The 17,841-nt window shown below is 42.7% G+C and overlaps 1 protein-coding gene across 1 annotated transcript in view; it reads left to right on the top strand.

Annotated features, from left to right (window-relative positions):
- The window catches only part of LOC131987772 (scavenger receptor cysteine-rich type 1 protein M160-like), a 45,656-nt gene extending 29,776 nt beyond the window's left edge, over positions 1 to 15,880 (top strand). The window contains exons 17-30 of the mRNA XM_059352635.1: positions 76 to 369; positions 5,730 to 6,044; positions 6,139 to 6,435; positions 7,702 to 8,016; positions 8,110 to 8,403; positions 9,137 to 9,451; positions 9,540 to 9,833; positions 10,449 to 10,763; positions 10,857 to 11,150; positions 12,511 to 12,825; positions 12,919 to 13,215; positions 13,617 to 13,946; positions 14,882 to 14,961; positions 15,057 to 15,880. Of these exons, the coding sequence (XP_059208618.1) occupies positions 76 to 369; positions 5,730 to 6,044; positions 6,139 to 6,435; positions 7,702 to 8,016; positions 8,110 to 8,403; positions 9,137 to 9,451; positions 9,540 to 9,833; positions 10,449 to 10,763; positions 10,857 to 11,150; positions 12,511 to 12,825; positions 12,919 to 13,215; positions 13,617 to 13,946; positions 14,882 to 14,961; positions 15,057 to 15,185 (3,884 nt within the window). The 3' untranslated portion in view covers positions 15,186 to 15,880. The remainder of the gene's footprint in view (positions 1 to 75; positions 370 to 5,729; positions 6,045 to 6,138; positions 6,436 to 7,701; positions 8,017 to 8,109; positions 8,404 to 9,136; positions 9,452 to 9,539; positions 9,834 to 10,448; positions 10,764 to 10,856; positions 11,151 to 12,510; positions 12,826 to 12,918; positions 13,216 to 13,616; positions 13,947 to 14,881; positions 14,962 to 15,056) is intronic.
- Positions 15,881 to 17,841: the final 1,961 nt, after the last annotated feature.

Raw genomic sequence — 17,841 nt, 5'->3', positions numbered from 1 at the left:
CTTTGATTTGGTTCATTTCTGTTCTGATGAAACTCACTTTATTCTTTTACTGATGACTCTCTTGTTTCTGTTCAGAGCCTGTCAGGTTGGTGGGAGGAGACAGTCGTTGTGCAGGAACACTGGAGGTGAAACATGAAGGAGAATGGAGACCAGTAAGGGATGATCGTCACCCTCCCTGGACCCTGAAGACAGCAGCTGTTGCCTGCAGAGAGCTGGACTGTGGCTCTGCTGTTTCTGTAGGAAAGAGAGATGAGTCCTCAGAGAGATCTGTGTGGATGATCAGGTCTGACTGTGTTCAGCCTGGATCTGCTCTGAGAGAGTGTGCAGCATCAGATTCCTCTTACTCCTTCCTGGATCTCACCTGTTCAGGTAAGCCATCAGTGACATCATCTCTGACAATAATGAACCAGGTTGACAGACACATGAAGCAGCTAGAACAACAGTGGGCTGTCTCCAGCAGTCATCTCTGAGTCTGATGAGCTGCTGTCTCAGTAAATCAGGTGCAGAATGCAGCAAGATATATTGTATATATGTCTATATATGAAACAAACATGTCTGCTTCTTCAGGGGCCTTTTCCAGAAAGCGGGTTATCTGAACACTCTGAGTATGTTAACCCTGAAATGAGGGAAACTCTGGGTTTCCCGTTCCAGAAAGGGAGGTAACTTCAGCTCTGGCTGAGTTGCCATGGTAACTGAATCCGAGTATCTAACCTGCTCGCTAGTAGGTTTTCTTCAACATACGCTGAGTTTCTCTCTGTCTCCGCCCTCTTTCAGAGACACACACACCTTTTCATTTCCTCATTGATTCAAAGCACTGAAACACAATAATCAGCAGGTTACTGTATGTCAGAATCACAATCCTGTTTGGATATTAGTTTGTTACTCACTGAGTGTATAAAGTTTTCACTTTTATGGACCTTTCGTGTCTTTGAACCCTCCACTCTGACTCGGGCCCTTTTCACTGCAGATTAATACGCAGGTTTTCTATAAAACCCCTAATTTTTTCCCGAATCCTTACTCTTACTGATCCTTAAGCAGCTTGATGCTGTCATGTGGTGTCCCTTTCTCTTGTCCTGTTGATATAGAAGCCGAGGTTATACACACAGCCTTACATCGGGAGAGGATCTGAGAGCCTGAATTCATGTGCTTGGTACCCTGATAGTTTCCTTATGGAACGTTACCGTTTTTCCTCACACTATAATTTATCTCAACAACATTCTCCACCCTGACATCTGCAACATAACACACATGGACATGCTCTCACGTCAGAGCACATTCTTTGCGTTGTGTTTTGTTTTGAGTTGTGATTTTCTTTATAATATCGGTGCTTCAGAGTGTATCAGAAAATATATAGTTTGCAGAGTAAAAGGTAAATTGACCCTGGCACTGAAACATCTACTGCATATTGAAATAGCCGCTGAATTTTATTTAGGCTCCTTAAATCAGTCAATTATGAATAAAATGAAATAAGCCATAAGCCTATTACTCTTCAGTCCTACCTGTTTGAACTATTCTGTTCTTATATTTCATTTTCAGTTGATCCACTTCCGTCTTTCGCTGGCAGAATTACAACTAAATTAATAAAATTTAAGTGCAATACCATTTCGCCAGTTTTCACCTGTAATATTATCCTTGTGATCAAATTTAATTATTCTCTCTCCTTTGCAGTTGCAACTTCGTCGTTTTTTTTCTTTTTTTTTTTCTTAAAATGTGTTCTAACTAACCATACGTTCGCATAAGGATTTACAATTCAACCATTTGTTTTAGCAGGTGCCATGGTGAATCGTAATATCGCGGCTCCATTAATGCTGCCTTTTTATAGTAGTGGTGCACGCGCGAGTGAACCTACTCTGAGTTGATTGAACTAACTCAGAGTTTCACATCTGAGGGTAAATCAACTCAGAGTTCAGGGATAGACTCAGAGTTTGTTGAACCTTCTACTTGGAAAGGGGCCCAGGAGTCCCACGGACCAAACAGCAATCAGCCTTCTTCAGCTGGACAGCTTTCTCAGCCACTGGTTTCCACCAGCAGGTTCTTTGGTTGTCACCATGACACGCATCGATGACCTACTGGCCACAACTCTGAGCAGCTCAGATCAGACGGGGCTCGTTAGTATCTCCACACCCACGTGGTGTCCTTCCCCCTGGGCAACTCCTGTAAAGGAGCATACAGCCCCTCTCCCTTTTTGATTGGAGAGATCATTTTCTCTATAGATTTTTATTCTGGGTTACAGATCTTGTCAGAAAAATAAGAAAAACTGAAAACTTTTTCACTTTTCTGTGTTAAGAGCAAAGACTGAAGTACATGAGCAAAAGTAAGAGACTAGAGAAATCTGTAGATGGTGATGATGTATTACTGTATTACTTACTACTTGTTCAGAAGGTCACCCACTCGCACCATCAGCTGTGCATGCGGTCCCTAGACCAATAGGATTTCAGCAATTAAGTATCTTAATTGAAGAGACAGATGCAGGCTCTCCTCAGTTCAGTTGCTGTCATTCCAGGGGACACTGCTATCATACCTAAACTTTCATTGCAGTTTCATAGTTTCATCTGGATTACACGCCATTTCATGTTTGGACTGTATTTTCTTTCCTTTTCTGTCATATCTGTGTGCGTCCTTAAGAGGTGAGTGCAGTGTTTTGTTTGTTTCTGTGTGTGTTGTCGCCATGTTTTAATTCTCATACTTATTTCTATATCATGTTTATGTTCATGTTTATAATCAATATATGCATAGTTTATGTTGGACTTTCCCTCCCGTTAAGTTGTACTGTGAGCGCTTAGGCGTCAGTTAGGGACCGTTGTGTAATTACCTGTTCTGTGTGTGTTTAATAGGCATATGCAGCGGGGCCTTTTTGTTCAAATATGTAAAATATTGACACTCCCTTATTCAGTTCATGCTTCTCCTTAGAATCATTCATTGCTGTTCAATTCGGTCATCATATACCGTAAATCCTCTAATATAGGCCCGGGCCTTTATTTTACTCAAGCGCATCTTGGCCCAGGCCTTTATTGGAAGGAGGCCAGAATTAGAGGCAGGCCTCTATTTCTATTTGAGCAAAACGGACTACCAGTAGAATGAATAAAAACGAGATTTTGTGTCTATTTGAACCTATAAAATACTAGGTTCATTTATTGAAAAAATACAGTTACCATTACATATGGTATGCAGAACACCAACAACAAATACCGGTAATTCAGGCTAAATTAACAAAAACGTAGCAAACATACCGGTAGTGCATTGTAAACACTTTGAAGTTAAGAACCATAAAAATCCTCCTCATCAGTTTCCTCCTCCTCTTCATCTCTCCCTGTAATCTCCTCATCACTCGCGCCAGCATACAACAAGTTAATTATTATACAGTTCCTCTTTGTCCTCCTCATGTTCCGCTGCGCGTCTGTTGTCTTCCTCGCGCAGCCGGGCATCAGTCAGGACCTGTCGTCCAGCAGCGATGGAACGATACATTAATTTAGCTTGGCCGTTATTGCAAGTCACAGTGGACAGGCTCACAGAGAGAGAGAGAGAGAGAGACACTGACTGATAGTGATAGACGTGAGTGCTAATTTCAACATACCTGTCCCTCTCGGAAGGACAGTATGAGGTCGTCCTCACTCCCGTCGGGTTTCACAGACTGCCCACACACTTTGAGGGACTTGATGATCAGGTCCTTGTTCAGCTTGTCCCACGCAGTGAAAACCCAGTCCACAAGCAGACGGCGAGATGATGCTTTTAGGTTCCCTCCACTTGTGTAATGCTTGTCCGCGTCCCCAGCCATCCACTCATCATTGGAAAGCATGTAGGCTCGCTTTGAAGGGCTGGTTCCACATAACATCGGGGGCTTGGACATACTTAGTGCAGCCTCCTGGGATCACCGCGGTTGTGATGTTGTAGGGCCTCAATTCCTGTTTGGTAGAGGTGCTGATGTGACAGCGGTAGGCATCCCACACTAGCAGGCGCGGGCGAAAACTGAATTTGCCTACCACTGATCTGAGCCATGCTGTGGTCAAGTCGTCATTCATCCAGCCATTGGCAGATGTGGCGATGACTGCTCTTGAGATCTCTTGCTGCATTGCCTTCACTTCACGAATGGCCACCCGAAAGACAACATAAGGCTTGAGTTTAGTGCCATCAGCCTTGGCAGCAAGGACAACAGTGAGATGACTTTTCTCGTGGCCTGTTGTTTTGAGCGCAACACTCTTCGTCCCTCTTATGTCAATGGTACTGCGAGACACCATATCGAACCAAACGGCAGTCTCGTCCATAACAATTATGTCCTTCTCTGAAATCTTTTTCGAGACGACAGTCTTGCTCATGTAGTCGACGAATGAGACAAGTTTCTCTGTGAGGAGATCTGGGTCCTTCTGAGCCATTGTGGTGCGACGTCGCAACGCGAAGCCATTTCGGTTTAAAAACTTTTGTAGCCAACCCCTGCTAGCCAGAAATCGCTCACCTCCATCACTCACTGTAGGGTAGATTTCCAGAGCCTTGTTTCGGATCATTTTTCTCGACACTTGGTTATGATTGTCCCTCATTGAATGGATCCACTCAGAGAGTTTTGTGTCCATCTCCTCGCTAACCTTTTTTTCCCTCCTCCTGGCAGTCTTGCTCTCTTTTTGTTTGCTGCGGCTAGATCTATTTTCTGCTTTTTCCAGTATCTTATTCTTTTCGGGTCAATGTTAAAATGTTTAGCAGCTTGCTCCCCAGAGTGCTCTGCAGCATATTCCAGCACGGTCTCTTTGAACTCCATGTTGAATTTTTGTCTCCTCTTTAGCTCCGCAGCTGCCATGGTAAACAACGTTAGCTTACCGGTGACTGAAGTCTCATGTGTTGGTCAAGAGCGAGGTGATTGACCTGCCAGGCTACCGTAGTGGCTTGGATTCGTTAGCAAACATTGCCCCCCTGTGGTACTTGCATGTTACTATCACAAGCATAATGTTGGCTCTGGTGGCTTTCTAATGAGCTAAACAGTCTCATCTGTAAATTTTTGCGTTCAATTAGATATTTAAAAACGTTGGTTCTAATAATAGCCCTGGCCTCTATTAGAGACCGGCCTTTATTTACCCCCGCCGACAGCGAGCCCGGCCAATGTTAGAGACCCGCCCGCTAATGGAATACAGGCCACTATTAGAGGATTTACGGGTATGTAATTTTCAAACTTGTTCATATTATATCATATTGTTTATTCATTACTGTTTCAGATGTTTAAACTTTCATATTTGTTTACATATTTATTTTTCTCTTTACAGTTACCACACACACACACACACGCAAATATTTGTAGATGCCCATAACATCTCATTCTAAATAAACAAGTGAGCAGAAAGAGTGTGAGAGTGTCATTGGACTGGCCAGATTACCAGCCTCATATCACTGTTCTAACAGGACAAATTGTGGAGGTGTACAGCCACTAGCAATCATTCATACCCATCATTTCAGTTGACAAGGGTCTCAAGTTTGGTGATTAGTAACCAACACCTCTTTTATACTACTATTCTATGTTTAAGTGTTAAAAATGGAAAAGAATTGTTATAATGTATTAAATGTAAATGTGATGGTAAATTGCTGCAGTCTGTGGTGTTCTACAGTTGAGTTCTGTTGTTGATGATGAATTTATGATGGAATTGTGCTGAGTCCAGTCTGAATCACTGACTAGTTGTTTGAAAACATCTTTTTATGTTGTGTCTGGTGTCTTTTGTCTCTCTCTGTTTTAGCTCCTATCATCCTTTCAGACTCTGTCAGGCTGGTGAATGGAACCAGTCTGTGCTCAGGCAGATTGGAGGTGAAGTCTGACCAGTCCAACCAGAGCTGGTCCTCAGTGTGTGAAGATGACTTTGACCAGCAGGATGCAGAGGTGGTCTGCAGGGAGCTTGGCTGTGGGGCTCCTTCAGTCCTCCAGGGGGCGCTCTATGGAGAAGTGGAGGCTCCAATGTTGACCAAAGCATTCCAGTGTAACGGAAATGAGTCTGCTCTCTTGGACTGTAGAAGCTCAGACTCAGATAGAAACACCTGCTCACCTGGCAGAGCTGTTGGACTCACCTGCTCAGGTAGAAGAGGAGCTGCAGCTTTGATTTGGTTCATTTCTGTTCTGATGAAACTGACTTAATTTTTTTTACTGATGACTCTCTTGTTTCTGTTCAGAGTCTGTTAGGTTGGTGGGAGGAGACAGTCGCTGTGCAGGAACACTGGAGGTGAAACATGAAGGAGAATGGAGACCAGTGAATGATGACTATATCGCTGTCTGGACCCTGAAGACAGCAGCTGTTGCCTGCATAGAGCTGGACTGTGGCTCTGCTGTTTCTTTAGGAGAGAGAGAGGAGTCCTCAGAGAGATCTGTGTGGAGGATCAGGTCTGACTGTGTTCAGTCTGGATCTGTTCTGAGAGAGTGTGCAACATCAGATTCCTCTTCCGAATTCTTCCTGGATCTCACCTGTTCGGGTAAGCCACCAGTGACATCATCTCTGCCATCTCTCCCCCCCAAATAAACAAACATACAAACAAACAAACAAACAAACAAACAAGTAGAAAACAGGCCGTCGGTTGATATCCACACACTCGTTCCCTACAAACTCTCGCCAATAAGTACAAATGTCCACAAATCCAAGTCAGAGTCAATTCAGTCAGTCAAAAAGTAGTATACCAGTTTTCACACGCTCTACTACAACAAACATTTTCCACCATAAGATACCGCCTACTCCACCTTCCTCCACTCCCTTGCAGCTAATTTTATTTCATCTGCCTCACCTGTGGAGCCTCACACACAGCTGAAAGGTGCGGCGTGGACGAACGATTGCCGGCTCTGCACGCGCTCCCCGCTGCACACACGGGACAATCAGCCTCCCCTTGAGAAGTTACCTCCGACTCACCGCAACAATCAGTGACATTGTGTCTGACAGAAATGAACCAGGTTGACAGACACATGAAGCAGCTAGAACAACAGTGGACTGTTTTCAGCAGTCATGACAGAGTCTGATGAGCTGCTGTCTCAGTAAATAAGGTGCAGAATGCAGAAAGATATAATGTATATATGTCTATAAAGGGAAAAAAACATGTCTGCTGCTTCAGGAGTCCCCTGGGCCAAACAGCAATCAGCCTTCTTCAGCTGGACAGCTTTCTCAGCCATTGGTTTCCACCAGCAGGTTCTTTGGTTGTCACCATGACAGGCACCAATGACCTACTGGCCACAACTCTGAGCAGCTCAGCTCAGCCAGGACTCGTCAGTATCTCCACACCCACGTGGTGTCCTTCCCCCTGGGCAACTCCTGTAAAGGAGAATGCAGCCCCTCTCCCTTTATGATTAGAGAGATCATTTTCTCTACAGAATTTTATTCTGGGTTACAGGTCTTGTCCGAAAAATAAGAAAAACTGAAAACTTTTTAACTTTTCTGTGTTAAGAGCAAAGACTGAAGTACATGAGCAAAAGGGATAAAATTCAGAAATCTGCAGATGTTGTATTTTAAAAAAACAGAAAAACCAAAATGGAAACAATGGAAACCAGTTGTTATAATGTATTGAATGTAAATGTGATGGTAAATTGCTGCAGTCTGTGGTGTTATAAGGATGAGTTCTGTTGTTGATGATGAATTTATGTTGGAATTGTGCTGAGTCCAGTTTGAATCACTGACTTCTTGTTTGATGACATCTTTTTATGTTGTGTCTGGTGTCTCTTGTCTATCTCTGTTTTATCTTCTATCATCTCTCCAGACTCTGTCAGGCTGGTGAATGGGACCAGTGTGTGCTCAGGCAGACTGGAGGTAAAGTCTGACCAGTCTAACCAGAGCTGGTCCTCAGTGTGTGAAGATGACTTTGACCAGCAGGATGCAGAGGTGGTCTGTAGGGAGCTTGGCTGTGGGGCTCCTTCAGTCCTCCAGGGGGCGCTCTATGGAGAAGTGGAGGCTCCAATGTGGACCAAAGAGTTCCAGTGTGGAGAAAATGAGTCTGCTCTCTTGGACTGTAGAAGCTCAGACTCAGATAGAAACACCTGCTCACCTGGCAGAGCTGTTGGACTCACCTGCTCAGGTAGAAGAGGAGCTGCAGCTTTGATTTGGTTCATTTCTGTTCTGATGAAACTCACTTTATTCTTTTACTGATGACTCTCTTGTTTCTGTTCAGAGCCTGTCAGGTTGGTGGGAGGAGACAGTCGTTGTGCAGGAACACTGGAGGTGAAACATGAAGGAGAATGGAGACCAGTGAGTGATGATCGTCTCCCTCCCTGGACCCTGAAGACAGCAGCTATTGCCTGCAGAGAGCTGGACTGCGGCTCTGCTGTTTCTGTAGGAGAGAGAGAGGAGTCCTCAGAGAGATCTGTGTGGGAGATCAGTTCTCACTGTGTTCAGTCTGGATCTGTTCTGAGAGAGTGTGCAACATCAGATTCCTCTTCCTTCTTCCTGGATCTCACCTGTTCGGGTAAGCCACCAGTGACATCATCTCTGCCAGTAATGAACCAGGTTGACAGACACATGAAGCAGCTAGAACAGCTGTGTACTGTCTCCAGCAGTCATGACAGAGTCTGATGAGCTGCTGTCTCAGTAAATCAGGTGCAGAATGCAGGAAGATATAATATATATATATCTGTCTATATATGAAACAAACATGTCTACTGCTTCAGGAATCCCCTGGGTCAAACAGTAACTAGCCTTCTTCGACTGGACAGCTTTCTCAGCCACTAGTTTCCACCAGCAGGTTCTTTGGTTGTCATCATAACAGGCACCAATGACCTGGTGGCCACAACTCTGATTGGAGAGATCGTTTTCTCTACAGGTTTTTATTCTGGGTTACAGATCTTGTCAGAAAAATAAGAAAAACTGAAAACATTTTAACTTTCTGTGTTGAGAGCAAAGACTGAAGTACATGAGCAAAAGGGATAAAATTCAGAATATGCCAATGATGATGTATTATTAAAAAAAAGCGGTTAAAGTGTTAAAAATGGAAGCCAATTGTTATAATGTATCAAAAGTAAATGTGTTGGTAAATTGCTTCAGTCTGTGGTGTTATAAAGATGAGTTCTGTTGATGATGAACTTATGTTGGAATTGTGCTGAGTCCAATTTCAATCACTGACTTGTTGTTTGATGACATCTTTTTATGTTGTGTCTGGTGTCTCTTGTCTCTCTCTGTTTTATCTTCTATCATATCTCCAGACTCTGTCAGGCTGTTGAATGGAACCAGTATGTGCTCAGGCAGACTGGAAGTGAAGTCTGACCAGTCTAACCAAAGCTGGTCCTCAGTGTGTGAAGATGACTTTGACCAGCAGGATGCAGAGGTGGTCTGCAGGGAGCTTGGCTGTGGGGATCCTTCAGTCCTCCAGGGGGCGCTCTATGGGGAAGTGGAAGCTCCAATGTGGACAAAAAAGTTCCAGTGTGTAGGAAATGAGTCCTCTCTCCTGGACTGTAGAAGCTCAGACTCAGATAGAAACATCTGCTTACCTGGCAGAGCCGTTGGACTCACCTGCTCAGGTATAAGAGGAGCTGCAGCATTCATTAATTTCTGTTCTGATGAAACTCACTTTATTCTTTTACTGATGACTTTCTTGTTTCTGTCCAGAGTCTGTCAGATTGGTGGGAGGAGACAGTCGCTGTGCAGGAACACTGGAGGTGAAACATGGAGGAGAATGGAGACCAGTGAGTGATGGTCCTCACCCTCCCTGGACCCTGAAGACAGCAGCTGTTGCCTGCAGAGAGCTGGACTGTGGCTCTGCTGTTTCTGTAGGAGAGAGAGAGGAGTCCTCAGAGAGATCTGTGTGGAAGATCAGTTCTGACTGTGTTCAATCTGGATCTGCTCTGAGAGAGTGTGCAGCATCAGATTCCTCTCCCTTCTTACTGGATCTCACCTGTTCAGGTAAGCCACCAGTGACATCATCTCTGACAGTAATGAACCAGGTTGACAGACACATGAAGCAGCTAGAACATCAGTGGACTGTCTCCAGCAGTCATGACAGAGTCTGATGAGCTGCTGTCTCAGTAAACCAGGTGCAGAATGCAGTATATGTATATATATGAAACAAACATGTCTGCTGCTTCAGGAGTCCCCTGGGCCAAACAGCAACCAGCCTTCTTCAGCTGGACAGCTTTCTCAGCCACTGGTTTTCACCAGAAAGGTTCTTTGGTTGTCACCATAACAGGCACCAATGACCTGGTGGCCACAACTCTGATCAGCTCAGCTCAGCCAGGGGCAAATCTGCAGATGGTGATGATGCATTACCGTTAAAAAAACAAAAAAAAATATAAGTGTTAAAAATGGAAACCAGTTGTTAGAATGTATTAAATGTAAATGTGATGGTAAATTGCTGCAGTCTGTGGTGTTATAAAGATGAGTTCTGTTGTTGATGATGAAATTTTGTTGGAATTATGCTGAGTCCAGTTTGAATCACTGACTTCTTGTTTGATGACATCTTTTTATGTTGTGTCTGGTGTCTCTCGTCTCTCTCTGTTTTATCTTCTATCATCTCTCCAGCCTATGTCAGGCTGGTGAATGGGACCACTGTGTGCTCAGGCAGACTGGAGGTAAAGTCTGACCAGTCTAACCAGAGCTGGTCCTCAGTGTGTGAAGATGACTTTGACCAGCAAGATGCAGAGGTGATCTGTAGGGAGCTTGGCTGTGGGGCTCCTTCAGTCCTCCAGGGGGCGCTCTATGGAGAAGTGGAGGCTCCAATGTGGACCAAAGAGTTCCAATGTGGAGGAAATGAGTCCTCTCTCCTGGACTGTAGAAGCTCAGACTCAGATAGAAACATCTGCTCACCTGGCAGAGCTGTTGGACTCACCTGCTCAGGTAGAAGAGGAGCTGCAGCTTTGATTTGGTTCATTTCTGTTCTGATGAAACTCACTTTATTATTTTACTTATGACTCTCTTGTTTCTGTTCAGAGTCTGTCAGGTTGGTGGGAGGAGACAGTCGCTGTGCAGGAACACTGGAGGTGAAACATGAAGGAGAATGGAGACCAGTGAGTGATGATCGTTTCCCTCCCTGGACCCTGAAGACAGCAGCTGTTGTCTGCAGGGAGCTGGACTGTGGCTCTGCTGTTTCTGTAGGAGAGAGAGAGGAGTCCTCAGAGAGATCTGTATGGAAGATCAGTTCTGACTGTGTTCACTCTGGATCTGCTCTGAGAGAGTGTGCAGCATCATTTTCCTCTTACTCCTTCCTGGATCTCACCTGTTCAGGTAAGCATCAGTGACATTATCTCTGACAGTAATGAACCAGGTTGACAGGCACATGAAGCAGCTAGAACAACAGTGGACTGTCTCCACCAGTCATGCCAGAGTCTGATGAGCTGCTGTCTCAGTAAATCAGGTGCAGAATGTAGGAAGATATAATGTATACATGTTTATATATCAAACAAACATGTCTGCTTCTTCAGGGGCCTTTTCCAGAAAGCGGGTTATCTGAAAACTCTGAGTATGTTAACCCTGAAATGAGGGAAACTCTGGGTTTCCAGTTCCAGAAAGGGAGGTACCTTCAGCTCTGGCTGAGTTGCCGTGGTAACTGACTCCAAGTACCTAACCTGCTCGCGAGTAGGTTTTCTTCAACATACGCTGAGTTTCTCTCTGTCTCCGCCCTCTTTCAGAGACAGACACACCTTTTCATTTCCTCATTGATTCAAAGCATGCACCGAAACACATTAATCAGCAGGTTACTGTAAGTCAGAATCACAATCCTGTTTGGATATTAGTTTGTTACTCACTGACTGCATAAAGTTTCCGCTTTTATGGACCTTTCGTGTCTTTGAACCCTCCACTCTGACTTGGGCCCTTTTCACTGCAGATAAATACGCAGGTTTTCTATAAAAACACATATTTTTTCCAGACTCCTTACTCTTACTGATGCTAAAGCAGCTTGTTGCTGTCATGTGGTGTCCCTTTCTCTTGTCCTGTTGATATAGAAGCCAAGGTTATACACACAGCCTTATGTCGCGAGAGGATCTGAGAGCCTGAATTCATGTGCTTGGTACCCTGATAGTTTCCTTATGGGACGTTACCGTTTTTCCTCACACTATAATTTATCTCAACAACATTCTCCACCCTGACATCTGCAACATAACACACATGGACATGCTCTCACCTCAGAGCACATTCTTTGCGTTGCAGGTTTTTTTTTTAGTTGTGATTTTTTAAAATAATATCCGCGCTTCAGAGCGTATCAGAAAATATATAGTTTTCAGAGTGAAAGGCAAATTGACCCTGGCACTGAAACATCTCCTGCATATTGAAATAGCCACTGAATTTTATTTAGGCTCCTTAAATCAGTCAATTATGAATCAAATGAAATAAGCTATGAGCCTATTACTCTTCAGTCCTACCTGTTTGAACTATGTTCTGATATTTCATTTTCAGCTGATCCACGTCCGTCTTTTGCCGGCAGGATTACAACTAAATAAATAAAATTTAAGTTCAATACCAGTTACTTTTGTTGGAATTGTGCTGAGTCCAGTTTGAATCACTGACTAGTTGTTTGATGACATCTTTTTATGTTGTGTCTGGTGTCTCTTGTCTCTCTCTGTTTTATCTTCTATCATCTTTCCAGACTCTGTCAGGCTGGTGAATGGGACCAGTATGTGCTCAGGCAGACTGGAGGTAAAGTCTGACCAGTCTAACCAGAGCTGGTCCTCAGTGTGTGAAGATGACTTTGACCAGCAGGATGCAGAGGTGGTCTGCAGGGAGCTTGGCTGTGGGGCTCCTTCAGTCCTCCAGGGGGCGCTCTATGGAGAAGTGGAGGCTCCAATGTGGACCAAAGAGTTCCAGTGTGGAGGAGATGAGTCTTCTCTCCTGGACTGTAGAAGCTCAGACTCAGATAGAAACATCTGCTCACCTGGCAGAGCTGTTGGACTCACCTGCTCAGGTAGAAGAGGAGCTGCAGCTTTGATTTGGTTCATTTCTGTTCTGATGAAACTCACTTTATTCTTTTACTGATGACTCTCTTGTTTCTGTTCAGAGCCTGTCAAGTTGGTGGGAGGAGACAGTCGTTGTGCAGGAACACTGGAGGTGAAACATGAAGGAGAATGGAGACCAGTGAGTGATGATGGTGTTTTATCTGACTGGACCCTGAAGACAGCAGCTATTGTCTGCAGAGAGCTGGACTGTGGCTGTGCTGTTTCTGTAGGAAAGAGAGAGGAGTCCTCAGAGAGTTCTGTGTGGAAGATCAGTTCTTACTGTGTTCAGTCTGGATCTGTTCTGAGAGAGTGTGCAACATCAGATTCCTCTTCCTTCTTCCTGGATCTCACCTGTTCGGGTAAGCCACCAGTGACATCATCTCTGCCATCCCCCCCCCCCCCCCCCCCCCCCCCAATAAACAAACATACAAACAAACAAACAAACAAACAAACAAACAAGTAGAAAACAGGCCGTCGGTTGATATCCACACACTCGTTCCCTACAAACTCTCGCCAATATCTGACAGTAATGCTTCCAGTACGTTTCTTCCTCTGTCACAGTGACAGTCAGTGGTTTCTTTCGGACTGAACTGTAGTTAACGACATCCTGACATGAAGAAGGTGGACTTGTTTCCGGAAACATTTTAACTCTCCATAGATTGCTGATCTTCACCTGACAGGACACACCTGGAGGAACCTGTCTGTTTGTCTCTGACGCTCAGACCTGTGACATCATATTTTTTTCTCTCTGTGTTTTCAGACCTGCTGCTTCAGCCCAACATCTCTGTTTCCTCCTCTAAGAATGGGGTCTCCGAGGCCCAGCAGCAGGGGCTTCAGGTGTTCAGGGGCTCCAACTTCACCATCAGCTGCTCCATCCAGGCCCAGTACCCAGGAGGCTCTTTCCAGCTCACCTTCAGCTCCTCCAACTCAGCACAGAACTTCACTCAGCCAGCTGTCTATCATTCTGCACACTTCCTGTTTCCTGCCGCAGAGCCCGCCCACCAAGGAAGCTACAGCTGTGTTTATCATGTCCATGTTTTCTCTCATGACTTCTCCTCTGAGAGCCGTCAGCTCTCTCTCACTGTTTTAGGTAAGCTGAATGTTTACATGCAGGTTTGGACAAGATGATTCATCCAAACAGACTGAAAATGATCAGTATGAACAGAGTTCATGCATGTTGTTGTTGCTGCAGTGACAATGACTATGACTCCTGTCACTGTGTTACACAGGTCATACAGTAACCAAACTTATATACAAAGTGTATAAATGACAAACACTGAACTGTAGGACAGAGCATGTTTACCAGGATAACTCTGGTTCTCTGAGAACTGAGTGAGAAGCACCACTCACTAAAACTTTGCTGCCACACTCACAGCACAGCAGCCCTGAGCCTCTTACTCGACATTTCGACAAGAGTATTTCTTCTACTGGACAGAAGTAAGCAGGGCGGTGGGCTCAGATACATCACTCAGAGCTCAGAGAACCAGAGTTATCCTGGAGACCAAACGCTCTCTTCCCAACCTTACTCACTAGTCGTGTTTCCGTCAACAAATGTCTCTTTGAAGAATTTCATGAGAAAACCTTGATGGGAAAAAAACTAAAAAATCTACTCTAGAAAATATGCATACAAGTTTTTACGCTTACTTGAGGTGGTTCTTGTCATTTTTCGACAAATAGTTAATGTTAAAGTTAAACGGTAGATGGAAACACTTTTTCTGAATAAGTTCTGACGTAGCGAACATTAAACTCACATGACTGATCAGCTGTTTCCTCTGACATGAAAGAACAATTATAAGTTTTCTCTCAATCAGCAGCTGTTGCCTACAGCAATACATTACACTGCCATCTTCTGACGAGAGTACGTTAATGCAGCTTTGTTTATTCGCTCTAAAGCAGCTGATGGAAACGTTCCTAATTTGCATTTTCTTCCGCGCAAAATTTCGCTTTGAAATTTGCTTCGACTCTAAAGGAAACATGACTACTGTCTCTCTGTGTGATGTGATGATTGTCCGTGTGTTTGATCAGATCCAAGACCTTTTGTCATCAGAGCGGTCGTACTGCCGCTGATTCTGCTGTTGGCAATCGCCTCTTACTTCTATTTTAAGGTACTGACACTCGTCTGTTGATTAAAGCACTAGGTGTGTTTCATTGAACTGACGAGAGCAGGAAGTCACATCTGTGTGCTGTCATGTCTCTCCAGACCTACAGGGTCTACAGGGTACAGAAGCCGGGCAGACAGGAGAACATAGAGCTGGATTATTATAACCTGGGTGTTCCTGCAGCTGATGGAGGGCCGACTGAAGAGGAAGGAGCTCAGGGAGCAGAGTAGCCCCTCCAAGCATCAAGTTCTCAATCAGGATTTGTTATATTACATTATATAGTAAATTTATCTTACTGCCGACAACAAAACAGCAAGCAGCCGGCACAATTCAGACCAAAAACACACCGACCCAGGCCCATCAGGAACAATGTCCGCAGAATAATAATATATATTAGTTTAAAACAAATGAGAAACATTGCAAAATAACTGCTAAATTCTGTATTGTAATATCTGATGTGTGAATCATATTTGGGGACATGTGGACAGTCGAGTCCTGAGATAACAGGAGAAAGATGTTACAGAGCCACCTACTGTTGGATCTGTAGACCTGCAGCACATCCAAGGTTGGTGAACCACATCTGGAGCCACGGCGAGGATATGTTGGTGTTTGTGATAAAACCATAATTTAAAAAAACATCATGTAGCTGACAAACAAAGTCAAATATGTTCCATCTTGTCAGCCAGATATGAGCTTTATGACTTCACTTTATGTGTCAGTATACTGTTGTGAGCAAGAGCTTGGCAGCAGGATTACATTTAGCTAAAAAATAAATACAATTATTTTAAAACCAAAAGGCATTAGAGGTCATTTTATGAGAATTTCATTTAAGCTTGAACTGAAGGTTTACCTTCTTTTTTAAAATTATTATCATAAAGGCTTTTACTTATTTCATGAGCTGATTTTTTTGTACTTCAGGAATTTAATCATGTTTATAATTATATTAATTGCATTATTTCACAAGAATTAGTTATTTTTGTATGTCAGGATTTTTTTTATTTCATAAAATTTCACTATAGATTGAAAGATTTTTTAGAAAAAAAGAATTTATCATAAAGGATTTTGCTTAATTGATAAGAATTTCCTTAATTTCCATAATTGAGGAATTGTATTATTTCATAAGGATCTAACTTGTTTTTTATTTGGAAATTCACCAAGTTCTTTTTTAAAGATTTTTTTCATGACTTTGAAATTGTCAACTGTTTTATTTGAGGAATTTTATTATCTCCTAAGAATTTAGACATATCTTTGTTCTTTGGGAATTTACTATTTTATTCAAGAAAATTCTTTTTCTTTTTATGATTAGATTTAGCTTATTTCATCATAACTTTGCCTGTTTCTAGTACTTCAGGAATTTAATTGTGTTATTAAGGAATTTTGTATTACATATTGTGCTAAAGGATTTTGTATAATTTTTGACATAAAGCATTTTGCTTATTTTATTATAACTTTGCCAATTTTTGTACTTCAGGAATTTAGTGAATTTTTGATTGAGGAGTTGCAAGAATTTAGTATTACATAAGAATTTGAGTTATTTAAGTGCTTCATGAATTTACTGGTTTTTTTTTATGATTTCACAAAATTGTGTACTTAGGTTTTTGCTCATTTTTTGTAATAAAGGTTTCTGCATATTTTTAGAATTAATCTTTTGCTTCTTTGAAAGGAACGTTGCCTAATTTTGTACTTTGGGATGGTAATCATTTGTGTTATTAAGGAATTCTGCATTAAATATTGTACTTAAGGATTTTGCTGTCTTATGATTAAGGATTTTGCTTACTTCATTATAATGTTGCCTTTTTTTGTAATTACTTAAGCAATTGGAATTGTATTCTTTCATAAAAATGTTGTACTTTGTCATTTTGTACTTCCAGGAATTTACTTGTTTTTTTGATGATTTGATAAAGAATAAGAAAAAATTGCACTTACTTTTTAAATAAAGGATTTTGCTTGTCAGAATTTGAATGACTTATATAGTGAAATAATTTCCTGAATCTTGTGCTGAAGAATTGTGCATATATACCAGATAAGAAATGTTCTTTTTCAGAAGAGTTTTGCTGATTTTTTTCCATTAACAACTTCATTTTGTTATTCATTATTCATTAACAAATATTGTCAAAATTTAGTCTGGGGAAAAATATGAACACATATGAGGCAGGAGCATTCAGAAATCAGAGTTTAAAAACTAATAGAAAATTTGATGTTTGTTCTACGTGGACAGGTCTTCACTTTAACACTCCTGCTCACAAACAGTTAAAGACAATATGAGAATATTTTGGTCAGAATAAACAACTAAACATACTTTTGCACACAGCAAGTCAGCACTAACACTACTTCTCCAAGTCGGGTTCAACATTTAATATCCAGAGCTGAACCTGAAGAAGAACTTTACACTCACCTGTGCAGATCTGAGGTCCAATATGTGCCAAGTACTCAGATTTCATGTCTCCGCTGCTGCTGTTGCATCAGGACTCATGTTTGCTGGAAGCTTTAATGCATGGAGACAGAGGTGGAGCAGCGATTTTAAAAGTAAGGGGGTTCTAGGGGTGGGACATTAGAACCGCAACCCCCTGCCTTCGGCCCCTGTTCCAGTCGGTACAACATACCAGATCAAAATGAATGGCATGCAACTCTACATTTTCTTCAAAGTATAGACTGTAGCACCTTGTTCACCCCAACCAATAGGAAAAATGAGTTTCTCATGTGTTGCTAAATCTCGTCTCTTGAGATCAGTTTGAGCTTCTCATATTCATTCTGTGATCATTTGTTTCTGAATTACTTCTCCTAAGGGACCCTTAGGAGCAAGAGATAAGCTAAAAAGAGATAAGACATCACTAAGACAAAGAAGGTTGAGCTGAGAAAACCATTTGAGCAATACTTGAGAAGTGG

The sequence above is a fragment of the Centropristis striata genome, chromosome 16 (genome assembly GCF_030273125.1).
Source record: "Centropristis striata isolate RG_2023a ecotype Rhode Island chromosome 16, C.striata_1.0, whole genome shotgun sequence".
Taxonomy (NCBI): Eukaryota; Metazoa; Chordata; class Actinopteri; order Perciformes; family Serranidae; genus Centropristis; species Centropristis striata.
Note: the sequence above shows the minus strand (reverse complement) of the source record. Positions and strands in the feature narration are given on the sequence as shown.